We start from the raw sequence: 16720 nt of genomic DNA, 5'->3' as shown, positions 1-16720 counted from the left end.
GTGTCATCAAAACCATTCAGCACAGTCACACCTACAGCAATAAACACTTTACAATGCTGCCTGGTTTTGGTCAGTAAGGAAAGGGGGGGGACACGCTTATTGTGTGGGATCTTAGTGTCCCTGCACAGGTGTATCCCTGCCCTAGCAGTACTTCCTTGGCACAGCGCACAGGTTTTACTGTATAGTAATGCATTCACACCACAGACACTGCCCTCTGCTTCAAGCACTGTGGGGGAGGGAGCTCTTCACCCAACAATACAGAACAGTTACTAGAAAATCAGTTGGGTGAATCAGAATATTTGTTATCAGTTTAAGGTAACATACAACCACACCCCTTCTAGGCTGCAGTGAACCAGTTTCAGTTTAGCCCAGTATTTGAACAGTTGGGGACATCGTCTACATCATAATTCCAACAGGGACCCACAAGCAAGGCTCCCCTGGGTGGTCCTAAACCCCAAACTTCCATCCAGACCGGCCGGTGAGTGCCACCTCCGTGCTCCAGCAGCAGTTTCGGCAGTCACAGCATGCCCTCTCTGACAGAAACCCATCACTGCAAACGCAGCCAGCCCACATGCAACAGGCAGGCCACGCTTGCTCACAGCAAGCTTTATCCCAGGAGATTTCTCATAGGCTACCACTTCTTCAGCTCGCTCCCAAAAGCAGGTCCTTGTGCTCTCAAAATAACAGTTCCTAACCTTTTTCTGGTAGACTGCTGTGATCAGCACTGTGCCGCTGGTGTCCACGGGGCTCCCCAGCTGTAGAGAGCGTGATGTCCCCAGGTCAGCGCCTGGAGCTACCGTCGGAGCAGAGGACCTTCGGCCAAGCAGGAGGACACGGCTGGCAGCCTGCTGGAGCTCAGCACAAAGCCACACTACGGGAGGAAACCCAGGGCAGGCTTTCACAGATAAAGCAAGCGTTGAGCCCATATCCTCATCACCCTTTCAGTACTGAGCCTCTCCAGCAATCTGCTCTTTGCTCAGCAAACTGCGGCAATCAAGTATTTCTATTAATGTTTGGCCCTTATTTCCAGTGCTCCCTTTTAGATTTATATTGTGCTCTCAGCCTGTTAAAATACTTTCTGTGTGCTACCTGCTGTTTCATTCTCTCCGCAGTGAAAACAGATGATGGCTTCTGATGGATCAGTGCCACAATAACAAGATACACAATGTTAGTGCATTTTGTGCTCTGCATTTGTTACCTGATTTTTTCTGCCTCAGTCGAACTATACAGAAAGCTGCCATTCTTGCCAGAAAATTCCAGCTCTTCCTAGATGGTATCTTAAATTAAAAAAAATGCAAATAATTAAATACTGAGCCAAAGACTGAGGGCTTTGTCTAGATGTTTTTGAAGTCCAAAACTTAATCTAGTCACTACACACTCATTGCTATGTCTATCTTTTTGACATTTTTTGCCTGTTAAACAACCTCTTGGGCATCATCTTAGACCAAAATGCAATTACACACCCATTGGTTCTGTATTACTTCCTAAAACTTTACATACATTTTCTCCTAAAAAGCCAGAAACACAGCCCTGCAGAACATTAACAATTGGTTTGGAGCGTCAAGTATCACAGAAATCCGAGAAAAGTATAAAGAGGTTTTAATCTTAATTATTAGCTTTTAAAACTAATTTTGACCACTATTCTAGTATTATTAACGTAAGACAAACTTTAATGGTCTTCATGTTATAGGATTTTCTATCACAGCTGTTTATTTCTGTAACCAAGATCAGCACTTGTAAAGTGCCAAGAACCAGGCCCTCATTAAAAGGAAGCACATCTGATTGTTCTCTACTTGTGTATTTTTGAAGGATAAGGATAATATCTGACCAAGCTTTTTTAATAAAAGGCAAAACCCAAGTTAACCCATAGAGGATGCTGGAGGACTTGAGCTGCCTTTCAAAAAAAAAAAAATCAGTCTGAAATCAGCAAGAAGCGTAAAACTTAGCAAGTTTATCCAGTTTCTCTCACACAGCTGGACAATAACTGAGATACATAAGTTGTTCTACATTAAACATTGTTCATGCAGAGATAAAACAAGAATAGGCAAAGCTAAAATACAGAGTTGTGTTTTTTTTTTTTCTCTTAGCACTTAGCACTCATTGTTACAACCCTGGGCAGAAAGCAAGCTCCCAGTTGTACACACAGGTATTCACGGGAATGCCTTCCAAATTCAGCCAGTCAGTAATTACTGAAACTGCTTTGTTTGAAATGGGTACAGAGAAGACAGCCTGCGAGAAGTTAATCAGAAAATAACCACACTGGCCCAGTTGTGCCGGGATCTGAATTTGAGGTTGTAGCTTGGGGGGTGTTACTGAAGAAGCTATCTTAAAAGTAGGTGCAACAAGATTTAGAAGATAAGGAAGCTAACAGCAGCAGGGAAACTCGAAGGCCTTTTGTTTGTTTGTTTTAAGGGAGGGGAGGAAGAGAAAGGACATTATGAAATCCCGCATAAAGCCACAGAAAGGCAAGAGGAGAATGTGAAGTGTGAGCAACCAGTCCCACATCCAGCTGGGCACCCTGCACCTCCATCCCCGAGCCCAGCGCAGTCATCCCTGTGGCAAGCTGGGATTGCCCATCCCAGAGTCAGGGAACCGAAGGATGTTCGCTCTGCAGCTGCACCCACCCCACCAGCTCTCTATAAACACTTCCACATATTTGAGCGCTTACCGCAGAGCACGCTCCACCCAGGGCTCTCGCACAGTATTGCTTTCATCCATCACGTGGGTCAGGCCCAGACGGTCGAATCCAACATCTACTCCATCTCCCCTGATCATAAAGCCTCCCCGAGAGTCACATATCCACCGAAACAACGGGGTAGCAGCTACCAGAGCCAGGCCTGCCCCAGGGCAACGTTAAAAATAGGGAGCTCACAGGCGTAAGAGCTGCCACTGACCACAGCAAAGGGAGAACCTGATACTGCCCCAGCTCTGACGGCTCCCTCCGGCTTGCGTTCGTGCCCAGTCTTGACTCCTGCTTACGAGGGAAGGAGACGGGAATCGTGCCCTAAACCAAGGCAGGTACCTGGGTATGATACAAAGCAGGGCTGTACCCCTGTCCTTGACAGCTCCTTCCCCACTTTAGGCTGGGCAGGCAGGGCCCCTCCAGCACTGGAGCCTGCAGAGGTGTTTTCTGCCAGGCAAAAACTGTCCAAAAAAATCCGAAGGAGGACTCAGGACTCTGGAGCGACATCGTGGCTGTCCCCTGCGGCGAGCCCCACTGCAGAAATTGGAGAAATGGCCCAAACAAGGCAATAACTGGTCCAGAGAGTCACAGCCCACGGGAGCTGAGAATTAGGGCAACAGCCACCCCAAACTACAGCACCCCAGAGCCCAAGGCTGGTACAGAAACCTAACACACACGTCAGGGGAGATCCTCGACACCCATCCCCAGCCTGAGGGTGGGACCCTTGGGAGAAGCCTTGTGCAGGCACTGCAGGAACAGAGCTACTCAAAACCTGAGACACTCCAGGAATGACAGACGCCCCAGGAACGACAGAGAGGTGACACTACAGGTCAGACGTGGCCAGGCACCAGCAGGCAAACCTGGACGTGACACAGCGCGCTGCCAGCCCTGCTGAGACACCAGCGATGGTGTGGAAAGGCAGGCATCCCCAGGCTTGACTGATGGGAATCCTGCTGACAGTCACGGGGGCAGCAGCAGAAGCAAGGAGGGTTTTCTGGCGCAGCAGCACAGAAACACCCATCTGGACAAGTGCAATGTCCCTACTCATTTACGGATGAACTACGGCGGCTGATACCACAGGCAATCTTTCCGCAACACAAGTCTTGACCCAACAGCTGTGAAAATGTAAACAAGTTAGAGAAAGAGAGGCAGGAGCAAGAAAAGCAAATGCTGTTGTTGGGAAAGAAGAAGGAGAGGAGTTACAGCATGAAGGTGATGGGTAACCTAGAGAGATCCCAGATGCCAGAGTCAAAGAGCAAAAATACTCCCATGGGCTTCTCACAGAAGGGAGAACTCAGTGCCCAGAAAGACACAAGAAACAAAGCCACGAGCAAAGATGGGAAAGCACATTATTATTCTGTTTGAAGTGCATTCACCCTTGGGACACCACCTCAAACCGTACTTCAGACTCCCTGCTGGAGTAAGGCGATCCCACTCCAGTCACAAATGTGCTGCCTTGAGACTTATCTTGCATCCAATCCCACCAAAGACTCACCAAGTTATTCTACAAAATCATAGCACAGTTTCTGCTGCATTTCTCCATTTGCTGAGGTTTATTATATTTGCAAAGAATTAAATGAACCATTTGGCTGTTTCCAAATGAGCTGCATTGCTTTTGCAGCACTGTATGCACACTGTGAAACTTTTTTTATTGCAAAAATGGCTCTATACTTTCCTCAACAACCTCCTGAGCTCCACAGCACACAGAGTCCTATTATTACTGATGTTAAAGGAGAGTGCAAAGTACAGATGAGAGATTCATCCTATCTGCTCTGGCTCTGGCCTCACAATAGAAATTTTGTTGGTAGAAGAGCTTACATGTATAATACTTGGCAGAAAACTCAACTCTGATTTTGTTGTGTAAACCTTTAATTTTTATTATGGTAAAAAGAGGAGGGAGAGAAGGCAGACTTCTGGGGAGATGGTATGAATTTCATGACCACCCACTTCCTGGAGGATACTCCTTATTTTTTGCATATATGCATAAGTACAGACTAGTCATTTAAGCACACAAAGACTATTTTCTTTGCTGCACATCAGCCAATATGGTACATGCCAACTGTGGCAAGAACAACAGATGAAAGCCACAGACACAGTGCTAAGCAACTTGTTCAGCAACGCTCAAACTTGCATGTAAACAACAAAGATAAGAGTTGGGTTCCCAAGGCCCTCGCCAGAGAGGAATAGTGGGATAGTGTCACCCCGCTGCACTGGGATTTGCGTGCACTCTCCCTTCTGGGAGGCTGACATGTAATACACTGCCATTAGATTTCTCAAATCCCGGTGGAATAAGGGACCAGGGTTAAATAGAACATTACAAACATCCTTAATGATTTCAGAAACCTATAAAGCCTGGGAGACTCTGAAACTGCAATGTTTGAGTGCAGAGCAGGAGATCAGCACAGATCAGGGCCAAGAAAATGTGCTTATGCTTCTTTCAGCCCTGTGTGGCAGAAAGCCTTACTTTCCCTTAAAAGAGCTGATGATTGCAAAACACTCTTTTCCCTCCACAAAGTTACCATAAATCATAAAATCATTTTTACAGACGTTTTCACTCACAAGTATGCTATAGAATTTACAAGCTTCCCTTGCTAAGCAATACAGACTTGCAAGTGTCATTTTCTCTGCTGCTGAAAAAAAAAAAAAAAGTCAGCTCAAATGAAACGTGATAGCTCTTTAATGGCACACAGCTCTCCTGCTGGATCCAGCTCCATCAGACTCACCAGTACAGCTCCAGGTTCCACCAGAGGAGCTGCCTGCTTTGGTGGAGGGAGAAGGAAGCATTCATTTTTGACAGATGAATGCTACAGCTGACAAAAACAACCAAACAACTGATGAAACACGCAGGACTGGGGCTTGTTCTCTCCAGCAAACCAGGCAAAAGGCATTACAACAATACATAAATAAAGACGACATAGGGACAGATTTATACAATATGCTATATGCTGTCACTCCTTACCTCCTTGAAACTTGCTTTTCTAGTCCTTCAAAGTTTTGTCTCATTAAATTCCTTGTCACTGTTCTAAGAATGTCCTTGTTAAAACTAAAACACCTGTAAGCCTTCCCTGGGCAATCTTGTCTCTTATTGGGAAAAAACACATGATCTTGGCATTCATTCAGTCTAAAGTGACAGATGTTGCTGAAAAAAGTACAACAGAACTTCCCAGTCTCCTGCAATTCAAAATTCTATCTCCCCAGCTGTAAAAATGTAGTAAGGAATAGCAAGAAAAGAACATAAGAGCTAAGGCTGATTTCTTTCTGGTTACGTATTTATGGAATACTTGCTTTGGAACGAAGGTGATCAACACTTGCCATTTCTATTGCGCTTTCCTGGACATCCTCAAGTCAGCTGCAGATACCCACATTAACTAGCAGATACCCACATTAACCAGCTCAGCTCTATAAATGAGCTGCCAGTTAATTGCTGCTGCACTGACAACCAGGGAGTTCTGACACATAAGACAGGTCCTAAACACACTGGCTTTTTGGACAGCTGATGCAGTTTTACTTTTGGCAACAGAATATTGCCTTTGTAAAAAATACAGATTTTTGGCTACCTGAAACAATGTTAAGGTAGATAAAAGTTTTGATCTTGAACTCCATGACAGTGTCAACTTAAGTACGCAAGTGTGTAGGACCAGAAACAGGCCAGAGACCTCAGCATCTGAAACAGCACTAGAACCCACAGCTATATATGGCAGGCAATTAGCATTTACATATTTAAGCCTCAAGACAATCCATCACTGGTGCGTCTCACCAACTAGCAAAACAGGTATTTTGCTCTTAGCCTTAGCTGAGCGGATTTGCTGGAAGCAGCCTCTGCCTCTGTCACACTACCTGCATGCCTCTGTCATGCCCATCTAACTGCACTTTCAGTTTGTGAAGCTCTTCGATCTCTCGGTTGTGGCGCTCCGTTTTGTGCCGCACCAAAGAGCGGTAGAAGTGAATGGTGAAGACGACAAAAATCAGACCCACTGGGACCATGATGATGGTGGAGACCAGCGCTGACTGCCAACCTGCATGGCCGCTGGGCTTCTCAACGTTGGTGGTCTCGTTTTTCAGGATGGAGCCCACAGGCAGAAATTTTATCCAGCACAGAAGCACAACTTCCGCAAGGAAAAGGAGGATCCCCAAGACAGTGGAGAAGCCCCACGCCAGCTCGATGTAGGGATGCATGCGCTCATGCGGGGACTCACTGATGGAGTTCAGGTTGTGGATGTTGCTCACTGCTTCCACGTTAGGCAGAATGCAGGTGCTGATGAGAAGGGCAAAGAGATGAACTGCCACAAGCACTGTTGTGCAGGCACTGAAAGCAATCAGCAGCATCTGGGGGTACTTGTACTGTACCTCCAGCTGCACCTCCACCATGGCAACCTGGGGGGAAAGGAACAAAAAGCTTGTCAACAGCTGCTAGTTTTCTCTTTTCAAGGCTTTCATCCAGGAAAGCATCTTTATTGAAGAACACCTAAGGTCAAGTACACACTCCAGTGCGTTTTAGAATGGCAGCCTAGATGGATCATTTCTGTTTCCCATGAAGACGTACAGTGAAGACACAGTCTGCAGCCTGGCCTTTCTGAAGGCTCATGCACGCATTTCTGCCCTGTAGTTTTCTGAAATAACATATCTCTCCTTGCAACCATGAGCCATACGAACTGCATCAAACCAAACACACAACAGAAGGAACTCATTAGACAACAAGTGGAGCTCGGAGGCAGCTGACAGCCTGCTAGCCAGCCCACCCGCCCATCACACATTCTCCTTCCGTTCATCACTTGTGGCTGCAGTGCAGGAAGTTTCAACTTCAGGCGCATAAAAGAAAAGCAAAAGCAAGCAGCTCTTCTGGCCAGCAGCCAGCAAGGTTTCACCACCCCCCATGGGAAGCACACAAGCTACTTTAAGTTAGTCCATAGTTAAAATAGCTGCTTTCTATTCTCAGAACATTGTATGTTCGTTTTTATTATGAATATGCCCAGATACAAGTTATTTATATCCTTAAATTTCTCCCTTGAGAGCTAATAACTTACTGATATACACAGCAGAAGTGGACAGCTACTGGCTTATGGGCGTGCTCAACAACCAACGATTCAGATAGAAATCTGTCTTCTCAAAATAAGAGCTATCATATAGCATGTCTCTAAAGCTCTCTATTTTTAATTTAATCAAATAAAGCTTAACAAGCAGAATAAGCACAAGAGAGCAGGGGGCTCTTCTGAGATCAGAACTGGAGTCCTAGGCCTGTTAACTGGTTTAGCACAAGAATTTGTAGAATTACTTAACGTACCTGTGAATTAAAATAGTACTTCTGTGTGGTGGCATCCCTGAAAGGACAGCAGAAACCTTTCGCTAAGAGAAGCCACAAAAACAGTGGACAAGCCTATCAAACATTCCTCTCTAGTGGCTTGCTTGGATCTGCGGCTGCACTTCATGATTTGCATGGATACTAACTTGCCTGGCAGCAGGCACAGCCTCTGGTGATCCCAGGTGACCCTGCTCCATTGTGGCAGAGCTTGCCAGATGCGCTAAGGAAAGGAGAAGCCGATGCTTGGATGCCTGCCTCAAGACCATCTCAAGAAGGCAAAGTCTGAACAAGCAGCTTGATTCTGGGGGCTAGATGGATTTTGCAGAACGGACTCATGATTACTTTATTCAGACTTCACATGAGACCACCCCTAAGCAGCCATTTCACACTCTGTATAATAATCTGCACCATTCACTCTGTCATTACTTGTTAATAATATTATTTGGGCACTGGAAGATTAGGGGTACACTCATGCTTTCCCTGTTGGTAGCCCTGAAAAGGATTAAAGGGGATGGAAGCAAGTGCCTACATTGGCATGACTGCTGCCTTACCTGCATTTACTCTGAAACCATCAGCAGCCTGAACGAGGGGATCACAGCCAAGTCTGAACAAATTTAGTAGCAACCAAGATATAACACATGTGTTTGTGGTAGCAAATGGTCAATCTCTGCAAGTCCAGAGTTTATATGTACATCAACTATTTAGGATATTAGAGACACAAAAATACTGTGACAGTTCTTGGACGTTCCCAGCTTTTTGTTCTGATTATGAACATGTGGGGTTTTTACTTTTCTGTTGTTTTTTTAAAAGTTCCTGTTTGCAGTTTACAGTGGTTCTTGTTGTATAGCGGAGAAAATAATAATGCAGGATTGGCTTCACCATCCACTGCAAGGTCAATTTAATTAAAACACATTACACATTGCCTTGCATATGTTCTCTTTGCAGTTCCCCTTATATTGATTCAAGAAGGAGATCAGACTTATTCTTTGCTGCACTGTTCTGTACAGTGAATTTGTACAGTGCTGTGATTGTCAGTCACACCCTATCAGCCAGGAAAAGCTGCAGGTATATTGTTCATTATTGGGTGCTGTAATACCCAGAGACATAGTATTCAGCAAGCTGAATAGAAATTGTACCTGCATGTTCAATTTATAGCTTTATATTAAAGCTGAAAGCCTGGCTGATGTCAACATATCAATTTCTACTTGTTATCCTTCGCATGAGCAGCACTTTTGAGCTAATTGGATGTTTCCTCCCAGACTAACCTATTCCCTAGGGCTAGCTTCAGCTGTGCAATGTGATGAATTTTTAACACTGACTGATGGCTCAGTAAGAGGTATTTCAGGGAAAAACATCAACAATCCAGATAGGGCAGCAAGGCAGAAAAATAGTTCATTTAACCTGAACAAGAGCTGGAAAGGTAAGTGAGCTCTTATCGCTTTACCCTGTACAAACTGTCATGTCATTCTCTGACCGGGATAAGAGAAAGAGGACAAGCTGACATAACCCATTTAAAAATCATTAAATATGCTGCTTAGTCTGTAAAACTATTAATATGTCATGTTTGATACAATTATACTCTTCTGTGATAATAGCCCCCTTTATTTTAACCTCTTCCGAGAAGCCAAGGTGTCAAGGGCTTGACTTTGCAAGGCACTGAGCACTCTGCTGAGCCGCAGAATATTTCAGCATAGGCTTAATTTTAAGCTCGAGAATCACCCTGTTGAACTCCATGCTCACAAGTTTGCTAAAGGACCAAGTACACAGAACATTTTAGAATTAAACTGCAATTAAATTACAAGCAATTATGTTTGGGTTTTTTTTTTTTTTTAGACCCGTATAGCCCAGATTGTCCACAACAAAGGTGATGCTCATCCTGAGAAATTTAGACCAGGATAGGTAGTATCAAGCAAAAGGATGACAAATGGCTTAACATAAACCATGTTACATTCACACAGATGGTCTGGCAGTTTGTAAAAACAATCACTCTGGTAGATCTGTTAGGTCGGGGTTTTTTGGGTTTGGGGGTTTTTTTTGGTTTTGTGGTTTTTTTTATTAAATCAAATACATATCCTGTAGCAATTGGACAAGCACTGAGAAGACTGATTAGCAGCAATAGCTCTTATTTCCATCAGGAAAATTATTAAGGAGGTTTCCTACGCTCCCTCTAAATCTCATTCATCTGCAGTCTCCCTGGGGCAAATGCAGTAGCCCTACAGCCCACCTCCAAACAGACCTGGCACTGGAAAGGACCCACATCCTCCTGATCTGCCCAACTCTCTGCCAGAAATATCAGAGACAGCATCGAGTAATGAGGAAGGTTCGCATTATTCTGCAGCCTGTCCAGAAGGAGCTGGATCAAAGCCACTGCCTGTTGATTAAATATCCATCAGCTCATAATAATCTTCAGCCAATATGGAACTGGCTTGAATCAAACACACTGACACGGAGGTAAATAAAGCAATAGCCAAGCCCTGTATGACATTTGTTTACATAGCTAAATGCACACAGGGCTTCAGGGAAAGTATTTAACTCTAAATAATTTCTCTACTTTCATCAATAGCCAAATAGATGCTCTTATTAGAGAGTAAACATCCATGTACCAAATACCTGCATGCCAAATTACCAGTGGAGAAATAACCTGGTAGGAACAGATACCGCAGCTTTCGCTGGAAGGTCCAGTACAATCAGGTGGGAAAAAGCTTGCTAATAAAGAGAATTTCTTATTGCAAAAATTTTTATTTCCAAGAGTTACTGATTTCAGGTGTACTTATTATCTTAAGCTGGTGATTATAACTAACACTACTTACACCTATGTGTTTACTTGACTTGCATTTTAAACAGTTTAAAGAGAAGTCAAATGGTTCATTTTGCGTGTTTGCCAAGGACTTTCAGCAAGTTTCTGTTGTGTGAGTTGAGAAGGCATGCTTTGTTTTCAGATACATAGTTCAGCCCTGCAGTGCGGGTGGGCTGCAAGCCCCTCCCTGAGTCCCAGTGATGCCAGCGAGAGCACACCCCAGCACGGGCACCTGCTTGTGTAACCATGCTGCCTAGATAGATCAGTTCACAACAATATGAAACGTTAATTGAACAATCATGTTGAAGAGAACAGTCACAAGTGACTAACACAAAACTCTGGTAACCCAGAGGCACAAAGGGCAAGTACACGAGTGGCTTTTTAGAGTAAGAAAGCTTCTCAGTGAAAGTAATCTACAGGAAAGCACTCAACTTTCTCAAAACGAGGAGGTACCTTCTGCCATTTCAGCACAGAAGCTTGGTTACAAACCAACATACACTGCATGAAAAGTTCTTATGAGCATTGCTTGCACACAGTCAGCGAGCAGAGAGGAATCACAAAACAACCAAGCACCCTCTCTCCTCTGCAGCCTGCTCCCCCTTAATTCCCTGCTTGCATTTTTCCAACTTCACTTTGGGTGGCCAACTTTGTCGTCCCAGACTGTTGTAATGTTACAGATGATTCACGTGCTGGGGGATTGGGGGAGGAAAAAGCAGTGGAAGAAGCTAAAATAAAACAAGGAAAGCTATCCGGAAAGTTCCCAAGATCTGTCTTCCCCCCCAGCTTCTGAGCTGCAGGATGCAACATCTTCACATCACATCCCACTCACCCAGGCGCTGCCCTCTGCCTCTCCACATTCAGCTGACAGACCTCAGGAACAACCAAACCTGCCCATTTCCTGAGCAGAAAACCTCCCCCAAACGGATTTCAATTCTCACTCCCGGTAAGCAAGAACTGGAGGGGAAATGAAGAGGCTCACACTGACACAGCATGGCTGTGTTTTGCTAATACCACAGCTTGGACAGCTCTGAGCACTGGACCGCTGTCTCTGTCTTGTTCATTTGCTCGCTCCCTGACATAATTTTGACCTATGCAGATAGCTTCCAGATAACACCCAAGTGCTGCACAGAGCAAAGCAAGCACCAGGGATTATGCCCAATAGGCAGCACTGACACAAATATACCAGGTTTGCCTCCCTTCAGGCTAGAGAGTCCTCTGACACCAGGTCCAAGGCTGCAGGGCCTCTTCTCACACCTCAGCGTATAACACGATCTCCCTGATCATGCTATGCAAACTTCACTCTGGCAGACTGTGACCCAACCTCCACTTTATTTTAGACACTGTGACCTGAAAAAACACATACATAAATTACGATAATGTTCAGGACTACAGCAACCACAGTGGCCTGGAGAAGCTCCACGCCCAAATGCAACCTCATGCGAAGGCAGCCAGCTACAAATGGCCTTGGGCCCAAAGGAGAGCCCAGGTCCTGTATTCTTTAGCACTGGTGGAGCACTTAGGATCACTTGCAGGTAGGGGATTAGTATTTTTAAAGGGCTGACTTGGGAGCATGTGGGTTGACTGTTAGGCAGCTCATATATCTGTGCTGCCTTGAGCGAGCCAGCCTCAAACTTTTCAGCAGCAGCCAAGCAGAAGACCCCTGGCAGATGCTTCCTGCCTCTTCAGAAAACAACACTATGTCCTGCTTCTTCACAGGAGGCAAACACTGATTAATAGATGGTTTTAGTGAACCAAAACCTTCATGATCCAGAAAGTGTGGCTACAAAATACACATACCATTGCAAATCCAGAGAGCAGAGCAGAGGTTCTGCTGGAAGCTTTCAGTTTGGCTCGGCTCAGGTACAGTTTTCTCCATGAAAGGGCTTGAACAGAGTGGTGGTTTGATGTGACCAATTCCAGATAGCTGCGCCGGACCCAGTCCCGATAATCCATGCCTTTTGTGCCAGGTTCAGAGCAGCAAGCAGGAGTGGAAGGATCCACTGGAACATTTAACTCAGAACTCATGATGAGAAAAATGCTGAGGGAACAAAAGAGTCATGTTCAAAAGGAAGTAGTGAACAGGACAAGCATCAACTACTGGAAAAGCTATGTTTAAACAAAGTTGCCCTCGGTCAGTAGAAAATTATGGACCAAATACCGTCACGCTTGCAAGGCACAGAACAGAGAAAGGACCATCTGTAATTGCTAAAAATGACCATGAGAACTAGCAAAGATTACACAAGTAAACCCGGGAACTACTCCAGCAGGAATTCAGGAAGGGTGCACAGCATCTGGCTTTTCATTTCAAAGCTGGCATCTTAACTTTCCCCTTTAATGCTTCCTTGCTAATAAAAAAAATGTTTTACATAAAGACACTTTGGAAATAGTGCCTCCATCTTATAATTTTGTTTTAAGCTGACAGTTAATTTCACAGTGCATCACAGATTGGCTCCAAATGCATCTCCTTAGAGTACCAAAGTAATGCCGGCTAGCATGTTCAGGGAGTCACTTTTTGCTCTGTCTTTGGAAAACAGTTTTATTCAGTCAAACCATTGCTCATCATATCTCAGTTTAGACGGGCACAGTCCTTCCCCAATAGTCACAGAGCTGAATGCTGTGTAGGGTTAACAAATGAACTCCCCAAGCTTCTGCGGTGGGAAGTTTCCTGAACTGCCCACACTCCACTTATCAGCCACATCTGACCAAGAATCCTGTTCCTTTACTTCCACTGGTGGCTCTTAGCACAGGGAAAGGAAAAGACAATTCCAAGGGGAAAAGCGAGCTGCCTTCCAGGTAGTTTCAGCATCTTCAGATTCATGAGATTACACTGAAAGATGTAAGAAAGCAGCAAGACTATTTCAGGTGGTGAATGCCACAGCTGCCAGCAGAGACAAGTACGAGGTCCGAACCACCCCCTCCTTACACCACAACATAGCCAGGCTGCTGCCAAACGGCTCTGGTTGATCTCCACGCCATCCACAAACACAGAACAGAATTCACTAAATGTTTCAAGCAAAAATTTCTCAACTCTGACAAACATCTGAAACTAGACATTTAACTCATCCTTCTGAAGAACAGAAACCACAATTCTCTGATTAATCACGACATTCACAACTCTGCCACTGACCACCACGGCGGTGGCAGGTAACACCACCAGAGCTGCACCACACGAGACCCTTCTGGCCATAAATACTTACCAGCTCCTAGGAGGAGGAGATGCATGCCCAGAATCACACATGGTGTGGTACTAATTAGTCCCAGCGCCACAACTCAAGGTCACAGGCACCTCGCTGTTCAGACACCACGCTTGAGAGGAGCCCCAGCCCTGCCTGCATTCCCCCTGCTCCACCCAGCTCTCCGCGGACACGGGCCACATAGTGACAGCTAATAAACCCTCATTTGCTGTGAGATTTGAGGAAGTGGCAAAGATAAAAAGGACACCAACTGCCCACAACTCTGAATGCTGTTACTAAGAAGGAACAAAGATGTTCCAGGCACAATAACAAAGATTAGACTGCAGCAGCAAATAAAGCATTGCAGGTGGTAAGACTTGTCTGTCCCTCCTGAGCATGGTGGGCTTTCAGATTCCAGCCCCCTCAGACATAATAAGGATGGCAGCAAGAGCGCAAGACGACTTCTTCTGGGCAGTTTTTGATAGGGCCACTATTACAGTCCCTGGAAGACTCTAGGATGGCTCCTGAACTGCTCAGGAGTTTTCAAATTATTAAAAAAAAAAGTATAAAAGAACATTCACACAACAATAAAAACAAGAACAGAGTAACAGGGACAAACCTCCCTGCTTGCTCTGTGTTTCCAGAAAAGGCAAGAATCACCTATTTTACAGAAGAAGAAGAAAAAAAAAAAAATCTCTCCCCAAAGCCTCCTGGGACCATTGGAGCAGAAACATTCTGTGAGCAGCAAAATTATAAAGCTGTTTCCTGTGACAACATCCTGTGTGGATTCTGCAACGTATAGCGTGGGGTGAATTTATCAGCTTTGTCCTTATTTGGGACACTGATGGCCGCTACCCTGCAATTTATTTTGACAAAATACGTAGGAACTTTGTATGTAGGAAACTTCAACCCCTGGGACAAATTCCATTGAAAAGACAAATTAATTCAGAGGTTACAGAGGGAGAGCAAGGGTACCCAATCACATCTGCTTCTTTCCTTAGAAAAATAAGCTAAAAATACCACAAGGATGAATTTTCACTCTGGAGCAGCTCAAGAGATGTTCCCAAATAAGTAAACAACTTCAGAATAAAATCCATAAACACGAACGTAACCCAAACAAGCAGTAACAGGACAGCAAACTCACCTTGGTGGCTACAGACATGGAGGGACTCGGTGGAGGGCTCCGAGGGCTGAAACACAAGACCAAGGAAGCATTTTACATGCACTGTATCTTAAGCAGTTTTACTCTGGAAATATTTTTCAGCCAGTTATCTGCATAAGGGGAGAGTTATTCTGGAGATTTCATGTTCCTGTCTTGCAACGTTAAAGGTTTAGGACACTTGCTCTTACAGAAATAACTGTCCAACAGGGTTTTACCGCACAGAGCTGTTGAGTTTTGGATGGAGAATCAGGGCTTCCTCAGGGGACCTCTTCCTCAGCCTAACAGCCAGCTCCAGCCAAGTCCATCCCAGCTGTGTCTTTACTCCCTTCCGTTGCACCACCGATGCATTTGACCCTGTTTCATTTCACACCGCTGAAGACAGAAACCTCTCTGCGATTGCTACCTCGTATTGATTTTGTTAATCTGTCCAGCGTTGTCCTTCAGAGCCGCGAGCGTAGTGGGGGAAGCCTTTACCGTGCCTTACATCTCAGCTGGCCCTGTGCAGTTGCAAGCGCACGTGCGGGGATTTCTTCACAGCAGGGAATGAAGCAGACGCCGGCGGGGCTGAGATATGTGGATCTCCCTCCCGCCAACAGCATGCCCTGAACAACCGCCCACAGAGTGCTGTCTCAGCAGTACTGTCAGCTCCTCTGCCTGGCTTCAGGAAGCCAGCCCCCCCGTCAGACCCAGATTTCTGTCCCACACCCCGAGACTGATCAGTGTGTTTGTACCAGCACCCTTCTCCCCTGTATATTATCATCCAAGACCCTGCGCACCATGGCTAAGCCTAAACCCAGGCCCCACTACTCCTCCTTCTGCTATTCTGAGCCACCCAAGCTCAGGCCCTCTTTGCTGTGGGGAACCCCTTCCCATGCTCTCTTCCGGCTTGGGACCCCCCTCAGCAGCACCCCTGGGATGTCACACCACAAAGGCAGGGTATGAACACCCCACAGCTGTGACCACCCTTACAGCAGCGCCCCTCACGCAGGGGATCAGCCCCCGAGCAGGGTGTGACCCCCTCACCCCACCACCACAGCTGGGATCCTACTCACAGGGCACCACCACCTGAGCAGGTGATTTCTCCTCCTCCTTCCCAGCCATCCTTAGCACACCCTGGACAGGATGTGACCACACACAGCGAGGATCTCCTCTCCAACAGCACCCTCAGACAGGGGATCCCCCAGGCCAGGATGAGACCCCCTCACAGCTAGGACGCTCTCCTCCAAAGGCACCCAGGACAGGGGATCCTCCCTCGGCAGGATGTGACCTCCTACCACTGGATCCTTGTCCAGCATCCCAAGGATCCCCTGCAACTCCTCAGGCAGGATGGGATCTGCTCCCTCCCCACAGCTGCGATTCGCCCTTTCCAACAGCACCCTGGCTCAGGGCCTTCCCTGCACTGTGGGCTGGAGGTGTCTCCCCTACAGCACCCCCAGCGAGACGATCCCTTTGTCAGGATACAACCCCTGAGAGCTGGCCTGCCCTCTGCATCCCAAGGGAGCTCCAAAACACCGCCGGGCAGGACAGGACCCCCCCCTTCTCTGCCCACAGCGGACCCTTCCCACACAACCCCACCACCCCTGGCAGGGGATTGCCCGCAGCTAGG

At 46.1% G+C, this 16720-nt stretch overlaps 1 protein-coding gene across 2 annotated transcripts in view; it reads right to left on the bottom strand.

The window, feature by feature from the left end:
* Nucleotides 1–16720, bottom strand: part of ORAI2 (ORAI calcium release-activated calcium modulator 2) — a 17934-nt gene extending 1214 nt beyond the window's left edge. The window contains exons 1-4 of one of the 2 annotated variants that reach the window (XM_075032529.1): nucleotides 15303–16720; nucleotides 15097–15142; nucleotides 12577–12817; nucleotides 6521–7057 (exon numbers count right to left, since the gene is read on the bottom strand). In XM_075032529.1, coding sequence (XP_074888630.1) covers nucleotides 6521–7057; nucleotides 12577–12804 — 765 coding nt within the window. In that variant the 5' untranslated portion in view covers nucleotides 12805–12817; nucleotides 15097–15142; nucleotides 15303–16720. Of the gene's footprint in view, nucleotides 1–1201; nucleotides 7058–12576; nucleotides 12818–15096; nucleotides 15143–15302 lie in introns of those variants that run through there. The other variant, XM_075032528.1, reaches the window with a different exon arrangement.

This window comes from Buteo buteo, chromosome 7 (assembly GCF_964188355.1).
Source record: "Buteo buteo chromosome 7, bButBut1.hap1.1, whole genome shotgun sequence".
Taxonomy (NCBI): domain Eukaryota; kingdom Metazoa; phylum Chordata; class Aves; order Accipitriformes; family Accipitridae; genus Buteo; species Buteo buteo.
The sequence above is the reverse complement of the archived record's forward strand: the minus strand, read 5'-3'. Positions and strand labels throughout refer to the sequence as shown.